At 42.9% G+C, this 21,085-nt stretch overlaps 1 protein-coding gene across 1 annotated transcript in view; it reads right to left on the reverse strand.

The window, feature by feature from the left end:
- Positions 1-5,623: 5,623 nt before the first annotated feature.
- Positions 5,624-21,085, reverse strand: part of RXFP1 (relaxin family peptide receptor 1) — a 52,612-nt gene continuing 37,150 nt past the window's right edge. The window contains exons 8-18 of the mRNA XM_060247320.1: positions 19,855-19,926; positions 17,502-17,576; positions 17,086-17,157; positions 16,747-16,818; positions 16,561-16,632; positions 13,756-13,827; positions 10,599-10,670; positions 10,117-10,346; positions 9,425-9,835; positions 6,369-6,587; positions 5,624-6,016 (exon numbers count right to left, since the gene is read on the reverse strand). Of these exons, the coding sequence (XP_060103303.1) occupies positions 5,709-6,016; positions 6,369-6,587; positions 9,425-9,835; positions 10,117-10,346; positions 10,599-10,670; positions 13,756-13,827; positions 16,561-16,632; positions 16,747-16,818; positions 17,086-17,157; positions 17,502-17,576; positions 19,855-19,926 (1,675 nt within the window). The 3' untranslated portion in view covers positions 5,624-5,708. The remainder of the gene's footprint in view (positions 6,017-6,368; positions 6,588-9,424; positions 9,836-10,116; positions 10,347-10,598; positions 10,671-13,755; positions 13,828-16,560; positions 16,633-16,746; positions 16,819-17,085; positions 17,158-17,501; positions 17,577-19,854; positions 19,927-21,085) is intronic.

A 21,085-nucleotide genomic window follows, 5' to 3' on the forward strand; every position in this document is an offset into this window, starting at 1 on the left:
CCATATCATCTTATCTGACTTTCATGAAATGTCCACAATTTGTTACTCACATTGTATTTAAACATAGTAATGCCCCTTTCAAGTTGGAAGTTAAAGGCATTACACAATCATCTTTTTGTTCTTGGATATTCTGCATTGTGAAATATATCACGTATACTTCAAGTTCAGGAGCGCTCAAAAGGGGGACGTACTAAAACTCAGAACAGCGCCTGCCCATAGACTATACACGCCTGCCCATAGGGCATGGGTGAGGAACCTCTGTCCTGAGGGCTGTATAAGGCCCTCGAGGATTGCTGGGCTGAACCGAGCCATGTGGCAGCCTCTCGGGCCTGGCTGGCCAGCGAGGATCATGGAGCCCAGCCATGCTGTTCAGCAGCCTCCCCAGGGCCAGGCAGGGATCTCAGGGCCCAGATGTACTGTGTGGCAGCCTCCCTGGGGCCTGGCTGGCTGGCCAGAATTGCTGCAGGGCCTGGAAAAGTTACTGTCCCAGTTCAGTTTGTACTTGATTAGCTCAGATTATGTGGCCTAATATGCTAATGAGTGTGACCTAGTATGGTAATATTAGGGGATGTGGTCTAGTATGCTGCTGAGTTGCTGCTGGGCTTTTTCTACAAAAAATCCCTGGACCTATGCATTTGCCTAGGGTGGCGGGCTGTGTGTGTGTGTGTGAGATTAGGCTCTCTCCACATGACTTCAAATAGAAAAACAATTATTTGCATTAATTTTGCTGGCCTGAATTGTTCTCCCTTGGCAAAGCACTGTTTTTTAAGTTGATAATTTTTTATGGCCTGCGAATGATGTTATAAATATCCATATAGCCCTTGGAAGAAAAAAGGTTCCCCACCCCTGCCATAGGGAATAATGGGGACTAAATTTCACTTTAGGGAAAAAGGGAAATTAAGCTTCACCTAAGCACAGCGCCTGCCTGTACACGCTTGCCCATAGAGAAAGTGCACCTGCCCATAGGGAATAATAGGGACCACATTTCATCATAGGGAAAAAGGGAAATTAAGCTTGGCCTAAGGACACCCCTTGCCCATAGACTATATACACCTGCCCATAGGGTATAATGGAGACCACATTTCACCATAGGGGAAAAGGGAAATTAAGCTTGGCCTAAGGACAGTGCCTGCCCATTGACCATACATGCCCGCCCATAGAGAAAGCAAGCCTGCCCATAGGGAATAATGGGGACCACATTTCACCATGGGGGAAAAAGGGAAATTAAGCTTTTCCTAAGCAAACCCCTTGCCCGTAGACTATACACGCCTGCCCATAGAGAAAGCACACCTGCCCATAGGGAAAATGGGGACCACATTTCCCCATAGAGAAAAGGGGAAATTAGGCTTCACCTAAGGATAGCGCCTGCTCATAGACTATACATGCCTGCGCATAGAGAAAGCACACCTGCGCATAGGGAATACTGGGGACCACATTTCACCATAGGGAAGAAGGGAAATGAAGCTTGGCCTAAGGACACCCCTTCCCCATATACTATACACTCCTGCCCATAGAGAAAGCACACCTACCCGTAGGGAATAATGGGGACCACATTTCACCATAGGGAAAAAGGGAAATTAAGCTTGGTCTAAGGACACCCCTTGCCCATAGACTATACACTCCTGCCCATAGAGAAAGCACACCTACCCGTAGGAAATAATGGGGATCACATTTCACCATAGGGAAAAAGGGGAATTAAGCTTCACCTAAGGACAGTGCCTGCCCATAGAGAAAGCACACCTGCACATAGGGAATAATGGGGACCACATTTCATCATAGGGAAAAAGGGAAATTAAGCTTGGCCTAAGGACCCTTTGCCCATAGACTATACACCTCTGCCCATAGAGAAAGCACACTTGCCCACAGGGAATAATGGGGACTACATTTCACCATAGGGGAAAAGGGAAATTAAGATTTTACTTTCATCCAAGTTTTCCTTCCTGAGAATTCCTAGTACTTATTCCATGGGAAGATCAACTGCATGACCTGTCATATATGGATTGTTAATTGAGCACCTATCTGTATCTTTGCTGTCTGCCATGTTGATATTTCAGGGTCCACTTCACAGCTCCCTCAGAATCCAAAAATACAATGTCCAGCCAGTAGAAGGTGCAGAACAGAAAAGTCAAAGGTCATCCACAACTATACATAGTCTGAATATCTGACTGCAAAGGCCAACATGTGCAGAAATGACCTACTCCTGGTCAGTAGAGAACACAGCGAGTAGAGTTTTCAAAACAGAAACCTAGAATATAAACTTTAAGCTCCTAATTAGTAGCTAAGCAACAACACCCTGTACCCCTCTTTGGTAATCGCTGCAGACCTTGACCTCTGTCTTCTGTACTGTGATTACTATTGTTCTCCCAACAGGCAGGGCTTTCTGTAGCACATTTTGGATTTGTTGGTGTTCTCTATCATGGGAAGTAAGCTATTGACTGTTGTGAATTTGGTGATGTTCCCTTATTGAGATTTATTGCTGTTTTGACATCGCCCCTCAAAGCAGAGCAACATGTTGAGTTAACCTTCAGTTTTCCTTTCTCTACACTGTGCACAGAACAACAGCGATGTTCACCGAAGACCCAGAAAAAGCTAGACTTGCAGGTGGACTCTTGAAATTAGAGGTGCCATGTTGCCCGGTAAGCCAGGCATTTCCACTCATCTCAATCAGTACCAGGGTAGCCTGTTAGGTGAACAGGGACAAAGGGGAGATATGCAGGAGAAGAAGAATTGAAACTGGAGGTGCTGGGAGGGGAAGCCACTCTGTGCCCCACCGAACTGCCCACAGGAGGTGGTGACAAGAACATTGGCAGAAAGAACAAAATGGAAAGACAGCAGGGAGCATCTAGGTTGTTGGAATGAAGGAGGAGCTCTTTGTTCCATGCTCAGCGCCATTTAGGTAATCACAGATTAGGTGTTTCCATGTTTTAGTGAGGTCAGATATTTTGGTAACATGAACTCCATTATTCCCTCTGGCCAAGCCAGCTCTCCATTATTCCCAATAGGCAAGTGCACTTTTAATTCGTCCCTAGAGGAGATGATGCATTATCTATTGGAAATCATATACTGTGTAAGGGCAATAGATCTCCATACTGGGCATGTGAGGACTGCAATGTTTCTTGAGAGAAGCCATGGACCCCACTATTTCCAGTAGTCAAATGTCCTCTCCCTTATTGCCTATTGAAAAACCTGGTCTAAAGTACTCCCAGAGAAAAAGTAATCGCCATTATTCCCTATGGGCAGGTGTGGTTTCTCTATGGGCAGGTGTGTATAGTCTATGGGCAAGGGGTGCCCTTAGGCCAAGCTCAATTTCCCTTTTCCCCTATGGTGAAATGTCCCCAAAATTCTCTATGGGCAGGTGTGCTTTCTCTATGGGCAGGCGTGTATAGTCTATGGGCAGGCGCTGTGCTTAGGTGAAGCTTAATTTCCCTTTTCCCCTATGGTGAAATGTCCCCATTATTTCCTATGGGCAGGTGTGCTTTCTCTATGGGCAGGTGTGTATAGTCTATGGGCAAGGGGTGCCCTTAGGCCAAGCTCAATTTCCCTTTTCCCCTATGGTGAAATGTCCCCAAAATTCTCTATGGGCAGGTGTGCTTTCTCTATGGGCAGGCGTGTATAGTCTATGGGCAGGCGCTGTGCTTAGGTGAAGCTTAATTTCCCTTTTCCCCTATGGTGAAATGTCCCCATTATTTCCTATGGGCAGGTGTGCTTTCTCTATGGGCAGGCGTGTATAGTCTGTGGGCAAGGGGTGTCCTTAGGCCAAACTTAATTTCCCTTTTTCCCTATGGTGAAATGTAGTTCCCATTATTCCCTATCGGCAGGTGTGTATAGTCTATGGGCAGGTGCTGTGCTTAGGCCAAGTTTAATTTCCCTTTTTCCCTATGGTGAAATGTGGTCTCCATTATTCCCTAAGGGCAGGCGTGTGTAGTCTATGAGCAAGGAGTGTCCTTACGTCAAGCTTAATTTCCCTTTTTCCCTATGGTGAAATGTGGTCCGCATTGTTCCCTATGGGCAGGTGTGCTTTCTCTATGGGCAGGCGTGTATAGTCTTTGGGCAGGCACTGTTCTGAGTTTTAGTACGTCCCCTCAAAAGGAGTTCATGTATAAGTAATTAAATGCACTTTTATTGACTATGATTTAGGTAAGATGAAAAGAAAACAGAATTTGAAAAACAAGTTGAGTGAAAGCAGCAAAACAGCTTTGTTTTTGTTCTGCCACCTGCAAGAGTTTAACAGTACAATCCTAGATAGAGTTATACCTTTCTTTATCTATTGAAGTTAGTTATAACTGTTTAGGGTTGCTGTGTAAATACACTAACAAAGCAGCGCTAAACAGAGTTACACCCCTTAGCCAGTTGACTACAGTGGACTTCGAGATAGCTCTGTTTCAGATTGTGCTGTAATCCACTTTGTGGTTTGATCTTCTTAAAGGTAACCCTACTTTATAACTTCCCACAGAGATGGATATTTTGAAAGAGTGAAGCATAGATCAATAGTCAATTCAGTTTAATCATCAAACTGCTGATCTGGCAATTGTTTTTAAAAAATGAAGGTATTATATGATGATTCATGAGGCTGTACAACATACTAGTAGAAACAATACTGAGCAATGGTTCTGTTTATATCCTGGAGTACAAAATATTGCAGAAATCTGTAAACAATTAAAGTGCAAGTTACACCACTTCCATTAAATCAAGCTCAAGCATTTATAAAATCTTTCTCCAAATAAAAAAAACCACAGTGATAATCAAGTTGCTATGTTGCTATGGTTCATGCTGCAACTGTAAAGTAAAATAGAACAGTATTTTCTCATATAAAAACACCCGGTTGGATACAAAGAAACATGAATGGAGTTGTGCTTATTGATTTCCCAGTTTCTCCTCCCTCCTGGATCCAAAAAGCTGCTCTGGAGAGCAATGTTCCCTCTAAGCTGCAGAGTCTTGAGAGAAAAAATTCTACTTTGTGAGCTACTGACATTAAAGTTGTGAGCTACTGCATAAATTAGTGTGCTCTGGGGCCATTTTTTACTGAGCTAAGACAAAAATGTGTAAGCTGCAGGCTAAAAATTTGTGAGCTAGCTCACATTAACTCAGCTTAGAGGGAACACTGCTGGAGAGTCATGGGAACCTCTAGAACAATGTGTGCTATGGTGCTGCAGATAGAGGTGGGAACCAGGAACCATAAAACCTTTCTGCCCGTCCTTTAGGTTCCATTCTCAGTGTTACAGGACTAGGTATTTTATTTGCACTCCACAGAAACAACTCTTTTCTTTGTAAACATTCAGTAATCTGTCCTTTCAGCTTGTCTGTATTTCAGTCATAAAGACAAACATTTCAGAAAAATACTGCCAAAGATTTAGGGATAACACTGGTTCATACACTCTGATCTTCTGTTACCATAAACCTCACAAATAAAAAATTGTCAATATGCAAAACAATTCTTGGACAGCTGTGCATGTTTCGATTTCCCCTCACCCTCAAATTATCATAAACCCTCATGTTTAACCCCTCTCCCCAGCTTTTATGGCTAATACTCCTATTTTTAAAAAACAGGTGTATGCAGTGATAAGTCATGTCAGTCTTACATTTTGTTCTGCTTAAGACTTAATTCCACAATTTGGAAGGGGGGGTGTTGTTGCTTTGCTCTGTAAATGGCAATAACTCCAGGAAAATGATGCTGAGTGTGCAAATAGGTCAGAGCAAAACACATGCATTCATTTCATGTGCATGGATTCACTGTTGATATATGTGTGAGCAACCGATCCTTCTGAAAAGTCTGTATAAAGAGCAGGTTTTGTTAACTCAGGTGAAGTCTCTTGTACAGGCCACATTTCTAACCAAATAAATGATGCCCTGTACGTTTTTTGGCTGCTCTTGCTTCCTGAGGATCTCCTTTGCTTGTAGTTGCTCCAGACTTGATTAATTGTTTCTTTGAAAGGCCTAGTGGTCAGTGTGTAGAGAAGAGGGTTCAAGGCGCTGTTGATTGGTAATATAAAAATCACTACCCAGGAAGTTATGGAACCTGCAGGGAGAAGAAAAAACATTTTACTCAACAGTAACCTGTAAGACAAGGCCTAGTCAATAAATGTGGAACCTCACTGGCCCAGCTTTAAGTAGGGTCAAAATACCTGAGCATTTATGTCCTATCACACTTCTAATCAGGACAGAAAACAGAAGAAATTTGCTTGAGTTGGTGATCATATACTTAATTGTGTTATGACATACACTAAAGAAACGTTACTTTTTTCTCTGATTCCATCTCTTGAATAAAATATAGCTATATTCCTGTTGCTGGGTAAGGAAATTATAGCCTCAAGAGTTGCCAGCCAAAAACTGGAAAATGTGACAATAGCTAAAAGAAATTAAGGCACTACCTGGAATTTCTACATGAAGTAAGGAAAGCAATTTTAGTATAAATATAGGAATCCAACATAGCGCATCAGTAAATACGATGAAAAAAAACCGTTTGGCAAGGATCATTTCTTTCTTCACATGATTCCGGATTTCAGTGGCAGTAATGGCTGTTTGATGAACACTGTAAAACATGCTTCCATAGGAGAACACAATGATGATGAACGCTACCAAGTTAACACCTGTTACAAAACACAAGGTATGTTGATATTTCATTTTAGGTGCCTGCTGTAGACCACAATATAAACCTGCATCAGTATTACAACAGGTTACAGGCATTTATTTTACTAATTTATTTAACACTGTTTGTAGTCTGCTTTCCGACTGAGACCAGGGCCAGCGCGTGGGAGCTGGCGAATGAGGCGACGGCCTGGGGCGATGGCTCCCACAGGGGTGGATGCAGGCGCCTCCTCCCCATCCCTACTCGCACCATCCCTGAGCCTTTCTTCGCTCTGAGGGGTCGGAGAAGCTCCCCTGATCCCTCAGAGCGAGAAAGAATGTGGCTTCCCCTGCCCAGCATGATCCAAAGTCGGAGCATGCTGGGCAGGGGAAGGCGGCCAGTGTTCTTTCTAGGCTTTAAGGGATTGGAGGACCTCCCCCAATCCCTCAAAGCCCAGGACAATGCAGCTTCCCCTGCCCAGCGTGGTTAGAACTCAGAGCACACTGCATGGGGGAAGGCGCCCAGTGTTCTTTCTGGACTTTAAGAGATCAGAGGAGCTCCCCCAATCCCTCAAAGCCCAGGAAGAATGCGGATTCTCCTGCCCACTGCACCGAACTTGGAGCATGCTGGGCAGGGGAAGGTGCCCAGCAGCCCTGTCCCGCTTTGTAGGAAGCTCAGAAGGGGCTGCAGGGGGGTGTTGTTTCTTCACTCAGAGCAATCAGCGAAAAAACAATGCCCCCACAGCCCCTGCTCAGCTCTTTACAAAGCGGGGCAGGACTGCTGGGCAGGGGGTGTGCCACGCACTGTCCTAATGACGTAACTTCCAGTGACATTGAGGTGCGTGTGCACTTTGCGTGTGTGATTATACACTGGGGGGGCCGCTGGCGCAGGGCTCTGCCTTGGGCGGCAGAAACTCTAGCACCGGGCCTGACTGAGACTTAGATGGCTCATGCAGTATAAGTTTACAATCAATAGGACAGACAGTCCAATAAAAAATGAAAAGAATTTGGTTTGCAAAAATGTGAAATCAAGGAGGCAGCTGAAACAAAGCAATCAGTAAGCCTCTCTGAGACTCCAAGTGAAAGGCAGGGTATAAATCCAATCTCCTCCTCCTTCTCTCTTGTTCTACTATTTGCCCATACCAGCTAGGATTCTCCTCAGCATCTGGACCCGCCCTTTTGGCTGAATACCACTTTCTTCTATGCCATCCCAGGCCTTCCACAACTGTAAGGAAAGACCTCTCCCTCATTAGTAGCACCTACAGTCAAACAGCCTTTCCTAAGTGTGTGAGTCCATAGTGACATCTGGCACATGGCTGTGCTGGCTGTTCCATTTGGTCTTTGTGGGTAGTCCTCAGTCCCTTCCCCAATCAGGTCCTCCCATTCTTCCAGCCCTTTCTTGCTGCCTCCTGGTCTGGACCTCCTGTCCCGTCCTGGCCACAGTAAAATATAAGTAAAACAATGCAATCCCTTTGTATGCATTATGCAAGAACAGAGATTCAGAAAGTATCCTGAATATCCAAACACAGTATCTAAACTTAGTAGTAAGGATGCAAGCCCCCAGGTCCGGGCAGGGTTTCCCCTACTTTTTGGGGCTTCAGCCCACCGCCAGCCATCTGCACAACAGGGGAAAACTCACCCACAAATAGTGACATCACCACATGATGTCCCCAATCTGATGCCATTAGTCCCATGTAACATCATCACTCCAAGGACACTGTGTTGCTCTGGTTTTAGGGCAAACTCTATGCTTTTGAAGCAAAAAACCCCATAGAATTTTGCCTCAAAACCAGACTGTCACCTTCAGTGTCACCACCATGATGACATTGCTTCCTGGTAACACCATAATGTCATAGATGTCACATGCAACATCCTACACACCCTGGAACTCTCCCTCCCCCCCCCCAAAAAAAATTCCACTGCTTCAGCAACAGGGGGATCAGGCAACTCTGCTTAGCAGTGTGGTACCAAAACTGGTGGGGCCCATGGAGCAGCCGCCGCAGTTGCTCACCTCCCATGCCCTCGTATGGAATTACGAGGGTGGGGGAGAGCCTATGTAGGCTCAGCACAGGAAAGCTAACCAATCAAGGTCTGGCTGCAGCTACCATCTCCTGACCAGTCCAGTCCAGTGTGACCCACCCACCCTCTTTAAGACCATTTGGTATTAGCTAGTTGCCAGTTATGGGGCTAAGCAGGAATTTTTTCAGCCTTGCTCAAATTGGCCATGGGTGGGTCCTTTTTTTGCCTGCTCCACATGGTCAGAGGGAGTAAGGCTTAAATAGGCCTGGTATCACTGGTTAGGACCTAACTGGGATGGCATGAAAAGCATGGGTTGAAGGGGATTCAAGCCGGCAAGCACCCTGAGATATCAGCAATTTGGGGGGGGGAGGTGTCCTCAGTTGGGCTACCTTGAGGCTTGACAATCCGGGTGGCCTGGTTGGGAGCCTCTTTGAGGTCAGAGGAGCATATGACCAGCCTTAACGCTATGCAGTCATGGGCTGGATATGCACTCCCATCCCCTCTATGCACTAGCATATGAGCCATGACGGGAAGGGTCTGGAAGCTTCTGGACCTAGCTCTGAGCTGGGGTGGGTTTGCCCTGTTAGGAAGCTTGCTTTGCAAGATCAATGCAATCTGCTTTAAGATGTATGTAATGTTGCAGATTAGCTTATATGTAAATAAAATTCCGTTTAACCCATAACATGTAGTGTTTCATTTGAGGGGTGGGCAAACACAGTATCCAGACTTGTTAGTTGGGAAGCAGGTTCTTCATATAGATACTTCTTAGTGCTAGTACACCTCAATCAACATCCATACATAGGTAATCAGTTTCAGTAGGGTGAATATGGAACATACTTACCTAGAAAAATTACAACAGAATAGATTTGACCTCCAGTGCTTTCTGATTGCTCAGAGTGAAGAGGGAAGCAGACACCATTAGTGCCATAGTAGTTATGGAAAAAATCCTTATTGCTCAGTGGAATGAAAGCAACTACAAATCCTATAATCCAGATGAGAAACAAAATGGCAAGTGTCCTGTACCTTCCTCGCTTTAGGCTTCTAAAGGGATAAACTATGCAGATGTATTTTTCCAAAGTCAGATAGGTTAATAGTAAAACTGACACTTCCGTGGACAAAATGGCCAAAGATCCCACCAGCTGGCACTGAATACTGTCCATCCATAACTGAGCATGTCTATTGTATTCCCCACGATATTTCAGGTCGAAGGCTCCAATTACAAATAAGTATATGCCCATAAGGCAGTCTGCACCTACAAAAAATAGTTCATAGGACTACTATAAATAAATAAATAAATATACAAATTACATGACTCAGGCTTTGTAGTATAATTTCTCAGATATTACTATTTGGAAACAAAATATGCCTTCCCTATTTTAGCTAATTTGGAACACTGCACATAATTTCCTCTTTCTATATTAATATAACTGATTCAAAGCCATAATATTTTGCATAGAAATATTTTCATATTCCATATGTGGGGACCTTCCTCCCCCAAGTAATGGAAATACCTCATATAAGGGGAATACTCACAGCAGAGAGACACTATTGACATGGTGTGGAGTTTGTTCTCTGATCGAATGTAAGGCCTCATGCAGATGACAAAGATGTTTCCAAAGCAAGTGACAGCAGACACGACCCAGACAAATACTCTCTGTATAATGCTTGCCAACAAGTTCTCAAAGGAAGATATTCCATCAGTATTTGGTTTACAACTGCGTACATGAGGGGCATAGCCACAGTACTGGAATTTTTTAAAATATCTGAGAAAGAAGAAAAAAAGAAAGGGGTTTTGAACATCAAACCAGTGTGCATGAAGTTCTATTCTTTTTATTAAAAAAAAAAAAGATTTTAGATTTTTCTGCCAACCAAGGGTTTTTCTCTAGTTTGTAGATTTGTCTTGTCTTTTTACAGCTCCAGTCTCTGGATTTAAGTATCCACATTTAAGTACACTAAGAATTAGATATATTAATATAAGATATATATACTATAAAATAGCTATATATGATACTTACATATGGGACAGATTTCTAAGTGAACTGAACATTCTTCTCTGGATAGTTGTAATTTCAATACCCGCTAGGCTACTATAAACATTGAAAAAAGAGTTTTAAGTGTCATCAATATGTGAAGTCATATACAAGCGAAAAGTGATTGAAAAACACTACATGTCAAGTAGATTATTTGATCAGCATAATTTATGTATCTTTCACATTTATTTCATAGGCTCACTAAAAATGGTCACATAAAATCTACTGAATACACCAAGCATGATCTTTCAGCACTGCCCTATTTACATTGAAGTCTGTGTTGTCAGTGACTTAAGTCAAATAAATTTGATATAATGAGATAGAATAGTTAAGAAGGCAGTGGCCAGTAATCTCTTTGCTTGTTACATGCTCTGCTGAAAGGTGACAGAGGGGAAAAGGAAATCCTACTTCTTTCTGATAAGCATTAGAAACATGCCAATCACATACAAATTGTGAATATCTATAATGCATCTGGAACTTTGGTGGACATTTTTCTGTCTGAGAATCATATTTAAGAAATTTTGGTTTAATCTACCCAAGGGTTCTATAGATTTTAGAAACTGTCCTTTTAATTGACTTTTTCACAAATGTTTCAAATATATCAAAATACCTTTGTATCAATTATATATAATTTTAAATTTGCAGATATTGAAATGAGAAATGAACTCCACTAGTAAATCTTTGCCTTTTGTATTTATGGGGTTGGATTCAATAAATCTCCTCTGCAAAGTGAGGAATTTTCCTTCAGTGGAACGAATTTTCCTCCACTCTCCGCTTAGCGGCATTGAGTCACTGGATCTTGTATCAACATAACATTTCACAACAAAATATACTCTCAAAAACAAAGCTGAAGGGAGCAGGGCCTCAAACACAATTGGGTCCAAGCATGAGACAGATTTGTCTGATTGCTGCATCTACTCCTTTGACAACAAGTATATATTTATATTTTTTCTAAGTAACAAATCTACCATCTTTAATAAAACTAATAAACAGGGACACATTAACAGCACAATCCGGGGGGGGGGGCAGAAAGTCTTTTGGGAGCAGACGAGCTGCTACATGGGCGCAGGAAGGGTTTGCACTGACGTATGACTGGTGCCGCCAGAGTGGAGGGGAGTTACGTGGGTGGGGGGGGCGGAGGAGGGGTTGAGTTGGGGGCACGGCCAGGCTTAGGCGGTTTCCTGAGCAGTTTGGCCCATGACACCCCCCCCTGAGAGGCGCAACATTGCGCCTGCAAACATAGCGGCATGTTCCATAGGCACTAGTTGAAACCAAAAACAAAGATCGCTGCGGAAGCTCGCAAACCCCTTAGGGAGTGGCGTGATTGCCTCACCAATCCCCTCGCGCCTCGGCCTGGTGAGCCCCCTCCCCGGAGCCCAATCACGGCCCCCCCTCCTAGAAATACTTCCGCTCTGCCTTGCATAACTCAGTTGTTAGGTACAGGTTCGCATGGTGGGAAGACAGGCAGGCACGTTGGTGACGGGTTTTGCACCGCTTGGTTGCTTTGATAGTATCTTTGACTTGCGAGGGGGAGAGAGAGGTCTCTCACCTGGGGCTAACTGCTCTTGTTTCCAGGTCTCCACAGGTTCCGGGCTCCTGGAGGCTCTGCATGCGAAGACTGTCACCCATGGCTGGGTAAGTTCCACTGTCCCCCCCTGTCCTCCCCCTCCCCTTGCTCTCGACCGCTCAGTGTGCGAACGTCTCTGGCACTTGAACCTGGCAATGGGCTCCAGCAGGAGGCATTTGCTGAGCCCACTCCCCTGTGCTGCTGCCTGCTCCCTTCCCATGGTCTGCCCTCTGCCGCATTCCCAACCCCTGGAAGGGCACTGGGGGTGTGTGTGGCAGCTGCCCCGATGCAGGGAGGTAGGTCAGAGACTGTCCCTATAAGGAAGCGCCTGGCTGAAATGCAGCCTGCTCTTCCAGCTGCTGCCCCTGCAGGTGCTCTTGATCTTTGTCTCCATTTTGCAGGTGGAACTCCAACACAGAGGCTTCCGTGTATGTTGCTCCACCGCCCCCCCCACTCCCACAACTGCTTCTGCCTGCTGCTCGGAATGGAGCCCCACCCATGGCGAGACTGCCCAGCGAGCTCCAGGGAGACTGTTGCACTCTGTTCCAGAAAAATAAAGTCTGAGCTGTGCCCTCTGTTGTCTCTCCTGCTTGGCATCTGCTGCATGTTCTCAGGCCAACCCCCCCCCCCCCGTCAGTGGCCTCTCCGAGGGAATGCCTGGGAGGGTGGGCAGACTTGGTTCTTGGGGAGGGGAATGGGCTATGAGCCGCCACGCTGCCCCCCGCATGGCTGGACGTGAGGAGGGGTGCCACCCCTCAGCCTGCCCAGGCTGACGGCCTACCCGACCACACAGGGCTGTTGTGCGCTGGGCACTTGAGGGGAGGTAGTGAAGTGGATGCATGCTCAGCAGCTTGCATTCTGAGTTCTGCAACTCCCAGGGGAGGTGTTCCTTGCACATAGCAGGGGGCGGCAGCAGGGCAACACCGGGGGGGGGGGCTCCAGGGGGTCTCTTTTGGACTTGGTCTGGCCGCTCCCAGACACACATTCCAACCACTGTCTAGGACAGCGAACTCCTGCACTTGGCACTTCCTGCTTGTCCACGGATGCCTCTGCCCGCCTGCCTGCCATTGGCAGAGTCTCTGACAGCAGGAGGGAGTGGGAGGATTGACGGCCTCTCAGGTGCAGGCTTTCCGCCCCCTCGCCCAGTCACGTGCAACAGGCTGGCCAATCCCATGGTCCCGTGTGAGCCTGCGCCTCCCCCACCCCCACCTCAGCTGTGGGCCAATGGTGTGCACCTGGGCGGAATCACCATGGCGACGGGTTCTCTCTTGCTCATCGGACCGCTCTCCAAGCATAGCATAATGTCTCCCCTTTGGAAGCCAACAAGCGGCACTGTAGATCTGCCCATGCCTGAGCGGCCGGCTGCTACGTATGTCTGGATTGAGCTGTAATATATCCATGTCAAAATTTTCTAGCTGAGCTTAATTACTTTCTTCTGTACTAAAACTGAATAACTTATAAAACACTGAAATGCATTCAAACATTTTGGGAAATATTCAATGAGCCTTTTATAGAACTACAGTTCTCTGTGTATAATAAAAAAAAAGATTTATCAAAAGGACTATATACACTTACAGAGAGTTGAGTTTTACTAGATAATCAAACTGTTCTGCTTGTATTTCCTGTACAGGATTGCATGAAATATTCCTGTAAAAAACCAGTAAATTATGGCTTGATACATGGTTATTTGGGGGCTACATCATGTTTATTAGATATTTTTTTTGCCTTCAGTTGATTGAAAGTAGTGTGAACGATTAATGTTAACATTTGCTGGGAATTTAAGAGCATCAAGTCTTGGATAGATTTCCCCAAAAATGGATTCAACAAAGACAATTAAAAATAATATCCGGTGAACCAAAAACCTGAAATAAAGCTACATTTCCTTGAATAAACAGGATGCACTTGTCCCGCTCAATGCATGCAGATAAATAATACTTTCCAAATGAGTAGATAAAAAGGTGGCACTACTAATGTACAAGGCTGAATTGATTTCCATCAGTTCCTCAGTACTTGAGAGAGCCAACGGTATCCATACTCAGTGAGTACACCACCACCACTACCACCACCACAACAGCCACCCTTCAGTAGATATCTGAACAGTATCAAATAGTCTTAATTCTACTATGAGAAGCCTGTCAACTTCCCTCCCTCAGAGGCAAGATTTTCCCTCCATTTTTCCTTCCTTTTATTGACTGAGTCACCCAAGTAATGTGTTTTCTCCTTTACTGAAGAACTCTAGCTGCTTACCACCTGTCACAGTATGATATTTTGGTTTTTGGCTCAGCCCAGGAACCTGAGGGAAGGATCAGGAGCTCACTTTAACTTAAACAACATAAACGGAACTCAAGGTGTTTCAAAATTCAAAAATAACCAAATATTTTATTTAATATAGAGGAGAAAGGTTGGGTGAAAGGGGCTGAAATTTCTGAGGTAAAATTAGTACATGCACAGACTGTAGTTCCTATGTTTCAGGCTAATGAGTTTCTTAAGCTATTCACAGTTACTTAAATCTTTATGCTGAGTGGCTTTTGTTCTGGTGTTTTCCCAAACCCTCCAGTACACTTTTTTTGAGTATTCTCTCTTTTGTTTTCCAGAAGGTTGGTACACTCTTTCCAGTACTCAGCCCCCCTCTCTTGAAATACCAGTACTTGTCTTCAGTTTTTAACTGACTCTTAACGTTTCCAAAGACAATTTCTAACCAGACCAGACCAGGGATCTCTGCACTCTTCAGAGCTAACTCCTTGTTCAATTCGGTAGGGAATTTTCTTCTCTCTCTAGAAGATCTGTCCCTTCATTGGCCCAAATGGGAGTCTTTGCCTACTTTCCAAATTTCCTGGCCAATTTCCCTCCAGTTCTCCTGTCTGTGTTAAACTGTTCTCAGCTAAGGCTGAAATCTGTCAATTCAGTCAATGAAGAAATCTGACTGTCTCCTCAGCATGCAGTTCTCACATTTTTTTTCTGCTCAGCTGAGGCTAATCAATCAAATTGCTTGGAGCAGCCTGTCACTCAAGGCTCTCTGTTTCTGTGAAGAATTCATAACCCAAAATTTTGAGATTTCTTGTTGTATCATCATCCAGAATTCTTTCGCTTTTTCACAAGTTCACCAAGTTTCTGTGAAGAATTAACCCTTTTCAGTTCTTCAGCGGTTTGTACAGCACTTCTAAACTTCTTAAAAATGTGGTCTATCACACCTGCCTTCTGCTCTGGCTAGTTTCAGACATGATTAAACTGAAAAGATTTTTGGATTCATATGATGCATTCCACACAACTTCATAAGGAAGGACTTCTACCTTCATGATGAACGACAGTCTGTTGGTCCATCTGAAACTCAAATTATGGCTGGATTCAGGCATTGTGACAAACCTCAATTTATAATGAATACAAAAACAGCTTATTGCTGTACAGAGCTTGATACAAAGCTTCCTGATTGTAATAGAAACTTTCAGTTAAGTTTTCCATAATTTTGGAATGCAGCTCCTGGTCAAATGGAATTCTGTTTCCTCCTCACAAACTGGTGTCTTAAACCAGGATCTAGAATTCTGATTTACAAGGAGAAACAGACTCCAGTTTGACCAGTCATTGGCAGCAAACTGCCAACTGATTCAAAAGCTTCCCAAACCAGCAAGCCTTTTTGTTGTCTGCATAGGTTCCAAGCCTCCCATGGGAGGCAGGATATCCCCCATTTTTGAGGTCCCCAACCCACCACCATGTGACTGCCCTGAAGGGGGAGCTCTGCCCCCAAAGAGTGCCAGCATGGCACAATGTGCCTGGTGTGATGACATCACCCAGAAGTGACGTTATTATACTGGACACATTGCTGGACACATTGGGAGAAAACGCTATGGTTATCAAGTGATAGAGCATCCCCCCAGCATGCCACATGCACTTGGTCCCACTGGGACCAAGGTAGGACCTGGCAGCCCTATCTCTGCATGTAATGCCAGGGCTGTGATGGGAGGAATGTACATGGCAAGAAGCTGTATTTGTGTCTGTCACCAAAAACAAACTTCATTATAAATCCAAAAAAGTTTCATTAACTTGTCACTTGTGCTGGAAGGCATATATAAACTTGAGGATCTACCAGGTTTGTTACTGTAATAAGACATTGTTCTTACATCTGAATTAAGCATTTGTGTATCCTGGAATAACTAGGTCTCATAGATTACTAACCATAGGTCATACAGGAATACTTCTGGAAATTCACCTTAGACTCAACAAAATAAATAAGCAAACATTTTTGTAGTCATTTTAAAAAGAAACTTTACACAGAACAGCATGTATACGTGCACCTATAATTCTAATATAATTTCATTTTTGCAACATCTAGTATAAGACATTAATTACAATATGTTATATACTAGAAATATTATAAACACTTACAGTTGTGAGAGTTCCTTCAGGTCCTTAAAAAGGTATGGAGGAAATGATTTGATCTGGTTGTCAGCCAAATCTCTGTGGGAAAATCCCCAGAATTTAGATATTAATAGTTTATTTTACTATCAACATTTCTAACTTTACAAGTCACAATAAATCAGTTAGTGCGCTGTATTTATGTTATCTACTTACAATTCAGCTAATCTGTGAAGGTGAGAAAAACTATTTTCATTGAGAGAGCTGATTTCATTTCTTCTCAGAACACTGAAATGATAAAACCCATATGTTAGTATATTTTTGGAGTGACTTCTTCCATTTGTACCCTTCCTTCCTCCCTCCTTGCCTACTAAGAACTTTAGGTCTGGACCTGCTCATGTGACATGATTTTATAGTTTTCTTGACTCTGTGGTTGTGCCCATTCTATGGAATTTCCTCCCCAGGGAGATGCTATCAGTGAATTACAACAAAAACAAACACCAGTTCAAGAAACTCTTAGACCAAATTGGTTCAACAAGAACGCTCCTTACTTACAGGACTGTTAAGCTTCTGCAGGAGACAAAAGTGGCATTTTTTAAATAATGGATTTTGTTGCCTTCAAAGTCCCTAGAGAATTAAAAAAAACTCTGTTAGTATGAAGTCATTGATTTTAATAGGACTAAACAGAACTTGCGTAAAACGGGAATCCGATTTAATGGGATAGTCCTTTGTTTTCTCAGAACTTATAGAAAGTAGAAAGAGACAGTTCAATGAAATCAGATGTCACAGGAATCCATGGAAATACTTAGATCATTTTCTGTAGTAAAAGTAGTAGCTTCGCTATATGTAATTGCTGAACCTCATTCTCCGAGTCTAGTCCTTTAGGAAAAAAATGTTCAGAAATTGAAAATAAGATGCTTTTGGTTTAAATTGAACCTAGAATTTAACTGTTGTAAGAAAGATGGACTCACAGCCAGTGTAGCCTTGGCATATGTTGACAAAGATGTTCATCTGGCAACTGTGTAACAGCATTATTCATCAGAACTCTAAGAAAAGCGGGGGGGGGGGGCAAAACAAAACACCAGGATGTTAGTTCGGTGGCAATGAAAATGTGATTTCATATTTATGACTTCATTACAACAACTTGGGCTTTGTTAGCTTATTTATGTAAATTGGCTTATTTTAAGTTTCATGAAACTCTCTTATGAGGAACCTTTAATCTCTGATTCTGCACGTGGAACTGTAGAGGGTATTGTCCCTGCATGCCTGTCATTTCACTATACCACATGAGTTTGAGATATAAAATTCCTTTTAATCCTTTTTGAACCAAATCAACATAAAGAAAAGGATGGAAAGACCTGGATAAATCCGTAGGGCTGAGCTGAGAAGGCAGTGGCCAGAACCCTTCTGTGACTAATGGATGGGTGCTGTAATTTCTTGGGAACTCTCCTCATGTAGTTCCAATAATCAAAATATATCTGTGCACCATATAATCACTCTTAAATTTATTTCCATTGCATTATGTGGACACCTTCGTGTCTCCCATGGTATCAAAGCTACTGCCTGTTTTTTGATATAGGAAAGGATAAAGGACTAGTCAGCTTTACTATTCCCTTCCAAGCAGTATATGGCTAAATCTCTCAGAAGTAAATTTACTTAGGTCATTAAGCAGCAGTGCAGCATTAAAGTCCTGAGGGATGTGGGATATGCCAAATCTCCTCTTGAGCAAATTCATTCTATTTAAATCCATGTTGTTGCATCAGATCTTGTAATAATCAATATGGTTTGCAATCTTTACATTGCAAAGAAAGTTGGACAACATTTCAATAATTTGGTGGTGGAAAGTGCCATCAAGTCACAGCTGATTTATGTTGACTCCAAAAGGTTTTCCTGGCAAGAAATGAACAGAAATGATTTGCCATTGCCTACTCCTGTGCAGCAGCCCTGAACTTCCTTGCTGGTCTCCCATCCATGTACTAACTAGAGCTGACCCTGCTTAGTTTCTAAGATATGATGAGATCAGACTAGCCTGGAATATCCAAGTCAAGAAATACCAAGAAGGGGTCTAAATCAGGGCCAAGTTCCTGAACATGAGCATTGTTGGTTGTTGCAGCAGAAGTTTTCTGCAGCAAACTATGATTACAGTGCCTGACATGCTGAGCAATTATTTATATATGAGTCTTTGTAGGTAAAACCTGCAGTGGATCTAGTTAATTGGTTTTACAATCTGCTTCTAACCTGAGGATTGTTATGAGTATCCTAGGCTTCCAAATACTTTATGCTCTTGGTTTTATATCTTTATACCACTGGGCTTTTATTAGTTGATTTTAATGTTATTCTAAATGATTTTATATTGTTTTCTTTTGTGAGCTGCTTCAATCAGATTTCTGAAGAGATAGCTTATGCATGTTTTAAATGATGAAAATAAATAACAGAAGTGTAAGGAATTCATATTAGTAACAGGGATGCACTATATCAGAAAGTGCAAAGTATTAGTTTATACAGGGCTTTTTTTTGCAGGAGGAACTCCTTTGCATATTAGGCCACACACCCCTGATGTAGCCAATTCTTCTGGAGCTTACAATAGGCCCTGTACTAAGAGCCCTGTAAGCTCTTAGAGGATTGGCTACATCAGGGGAGTGTGGCCTAATAAGCAAAGGAGTTCCTGTTATAAAAAAAGCCCTGAGTTTATATGTTAAAAGCAAAACTATTAACATCTCATGGAATACAACTACTGCATAGAGTGAAATAGTAATCATTTTATTGAGAGTTATTGAACTTCAGTTCTGCAGTTTATTGTTCCAAATGCCTCATAAACTATCTATCTATTATAGACTGATTCTATACTGCCAGATGGCTATCTAGCCTTTGCTTAAAAATATCTGAGGAAGGAGAGTCCACCACCTCCTGAGGAAGCCTGTTCCATTTAGGAACCGCTCTTACTGTCTGAAAGTTCTTCCTAATGTTTAGCCGGAAACTCTTTTGATTTAATTTAAACCCACTGGTTCTGGTCCAACCTTCTGGAGCATCTATCTAACTATCATCTACCATCTATCATGACAGTTTAAAAGCTGTAGTGTACCAATTTTTAATGCCCATTTATTCTCTTACATAGATCTTTTCCTGTATAACCTATGTCACTTGCAGATGGAAAACCACTAAAAGAAAGACAATTAGTGCAGATTATAATACTTTAATGGCACCTGAACCCATCATGTTCAGCACCCAAACTAATGAAAACACTAGTATGTCCTCTTCAAACAGGTCAGTGTTCATAACAGTTTATGTTCTAAACAATGTTTTAAATTAACATTTAGTACTTACAAGAGAATAAGTGAGCTGAGCCCATAAAAGGTTAGTGGAGAGATGCATTTGATCTTATTATTTTCAATTATGCTGTAAATCAGAAAAAAATATGCTCAGTATGGAAAATATTGTCAGTGGAAAACAATATGTTGTACACCATCTTTTAAACTATGTGCTATAAATCATTATGCTTAATGCTATAACATAGAATTAGGAATGCCTTAGTTCCAATTGAGGCTGCATGGAGAAGAATAAGAGAATAATTGTGTCATACCTGCATAGTTTCTCCAATTAAAAATGATCTCTTCTCTCCCCGCAAAAGATAGGTCCTTTTTCCTTCCAAAAGTAGTAGCGACGGGGTGGAGAGAGTGTTGATTACTCGGCTGGAAGAGTTAAACCCTCCTCCTATGCAACTTTGGGGCTTTACATGGCAGTTATTCCTACTTTAAAAATACTAGGATGTTCAAGCCAGCCCCATAACTAGGGGCTATGGGGGGAGGGGACCATGTGGGTGAGAGCAGGAAGCTGGAGAGGTTGGGGCTACCTCTGTCCCTCACCCCTCCAGTGCAATTTAAATTGTGCATGAGTTCTGATTCCCCTTTTACCTTTCTGGGAACTCAGTCTGTGGCAATCAACTTTCGATTCTGAGAGTTCAAAAGAAGGCTGATTTGTCTCTTTCTCAGCTGTCCCCGCCATTTCCCCACTCTCTATGTCCTCCCTCTGCCTACAGATCTGCAGTTCCTTTTGCTGCATGGGGTCACAGGAACCCATTCTAATCAGCTTGCAAGGGGGAGCATCACAGTAAGTTTTTTCAGAGAGAAATTAAACCCCAAAATAGGGGGTGAGGTCCCCCAAAAACTGTCAGGGGGGTAGGCCCAATGGACCCCTGGTTAGCTACAGGCCTGGTTCAAACACAGATCTTCAAGTGTCTAATTTAATCACTAGTGGGCATACAGAACAGTAATCATGCTGAAGTTGGATACATGACTGTTGTAGGAGATTTTGTTTAAAAATTAGCAAAATGAAAGACTAAAAGAATATCTAGCTGTATTAAACTTTCTCACCCTGTACATCTGTTCTTTTTTATTATTATTGCAATATGAGGAACCAGACAATAGAAACCATTATTTCCAAAGAAGTTTGATATACATTTTTGGAACAAAAAATGTAAAAATATGAACAATTTTCTTGTCATTTGCTGCAATGATTTAATTAGCACCTTGACATCATCTCACAGAGCATTACTTAA

The sequence above is a fragment of the Heteronotia binoei genome, chromosome 9 (genome assembly GCF_032191835.1).
Source record: "Heteronotia binoei isolate CCM8104 ecotype False Entrance Well chromosome 9, APGP_CSIRO_Hbin_v1, whole genome shotgun sequence".
Taxonomy (NCBI): Eukaryota; Metazoa; Chordata; class Lepidosauria; order Squamata; family Gekkonidae; genus Heteronotia; species Heteronotia binoei.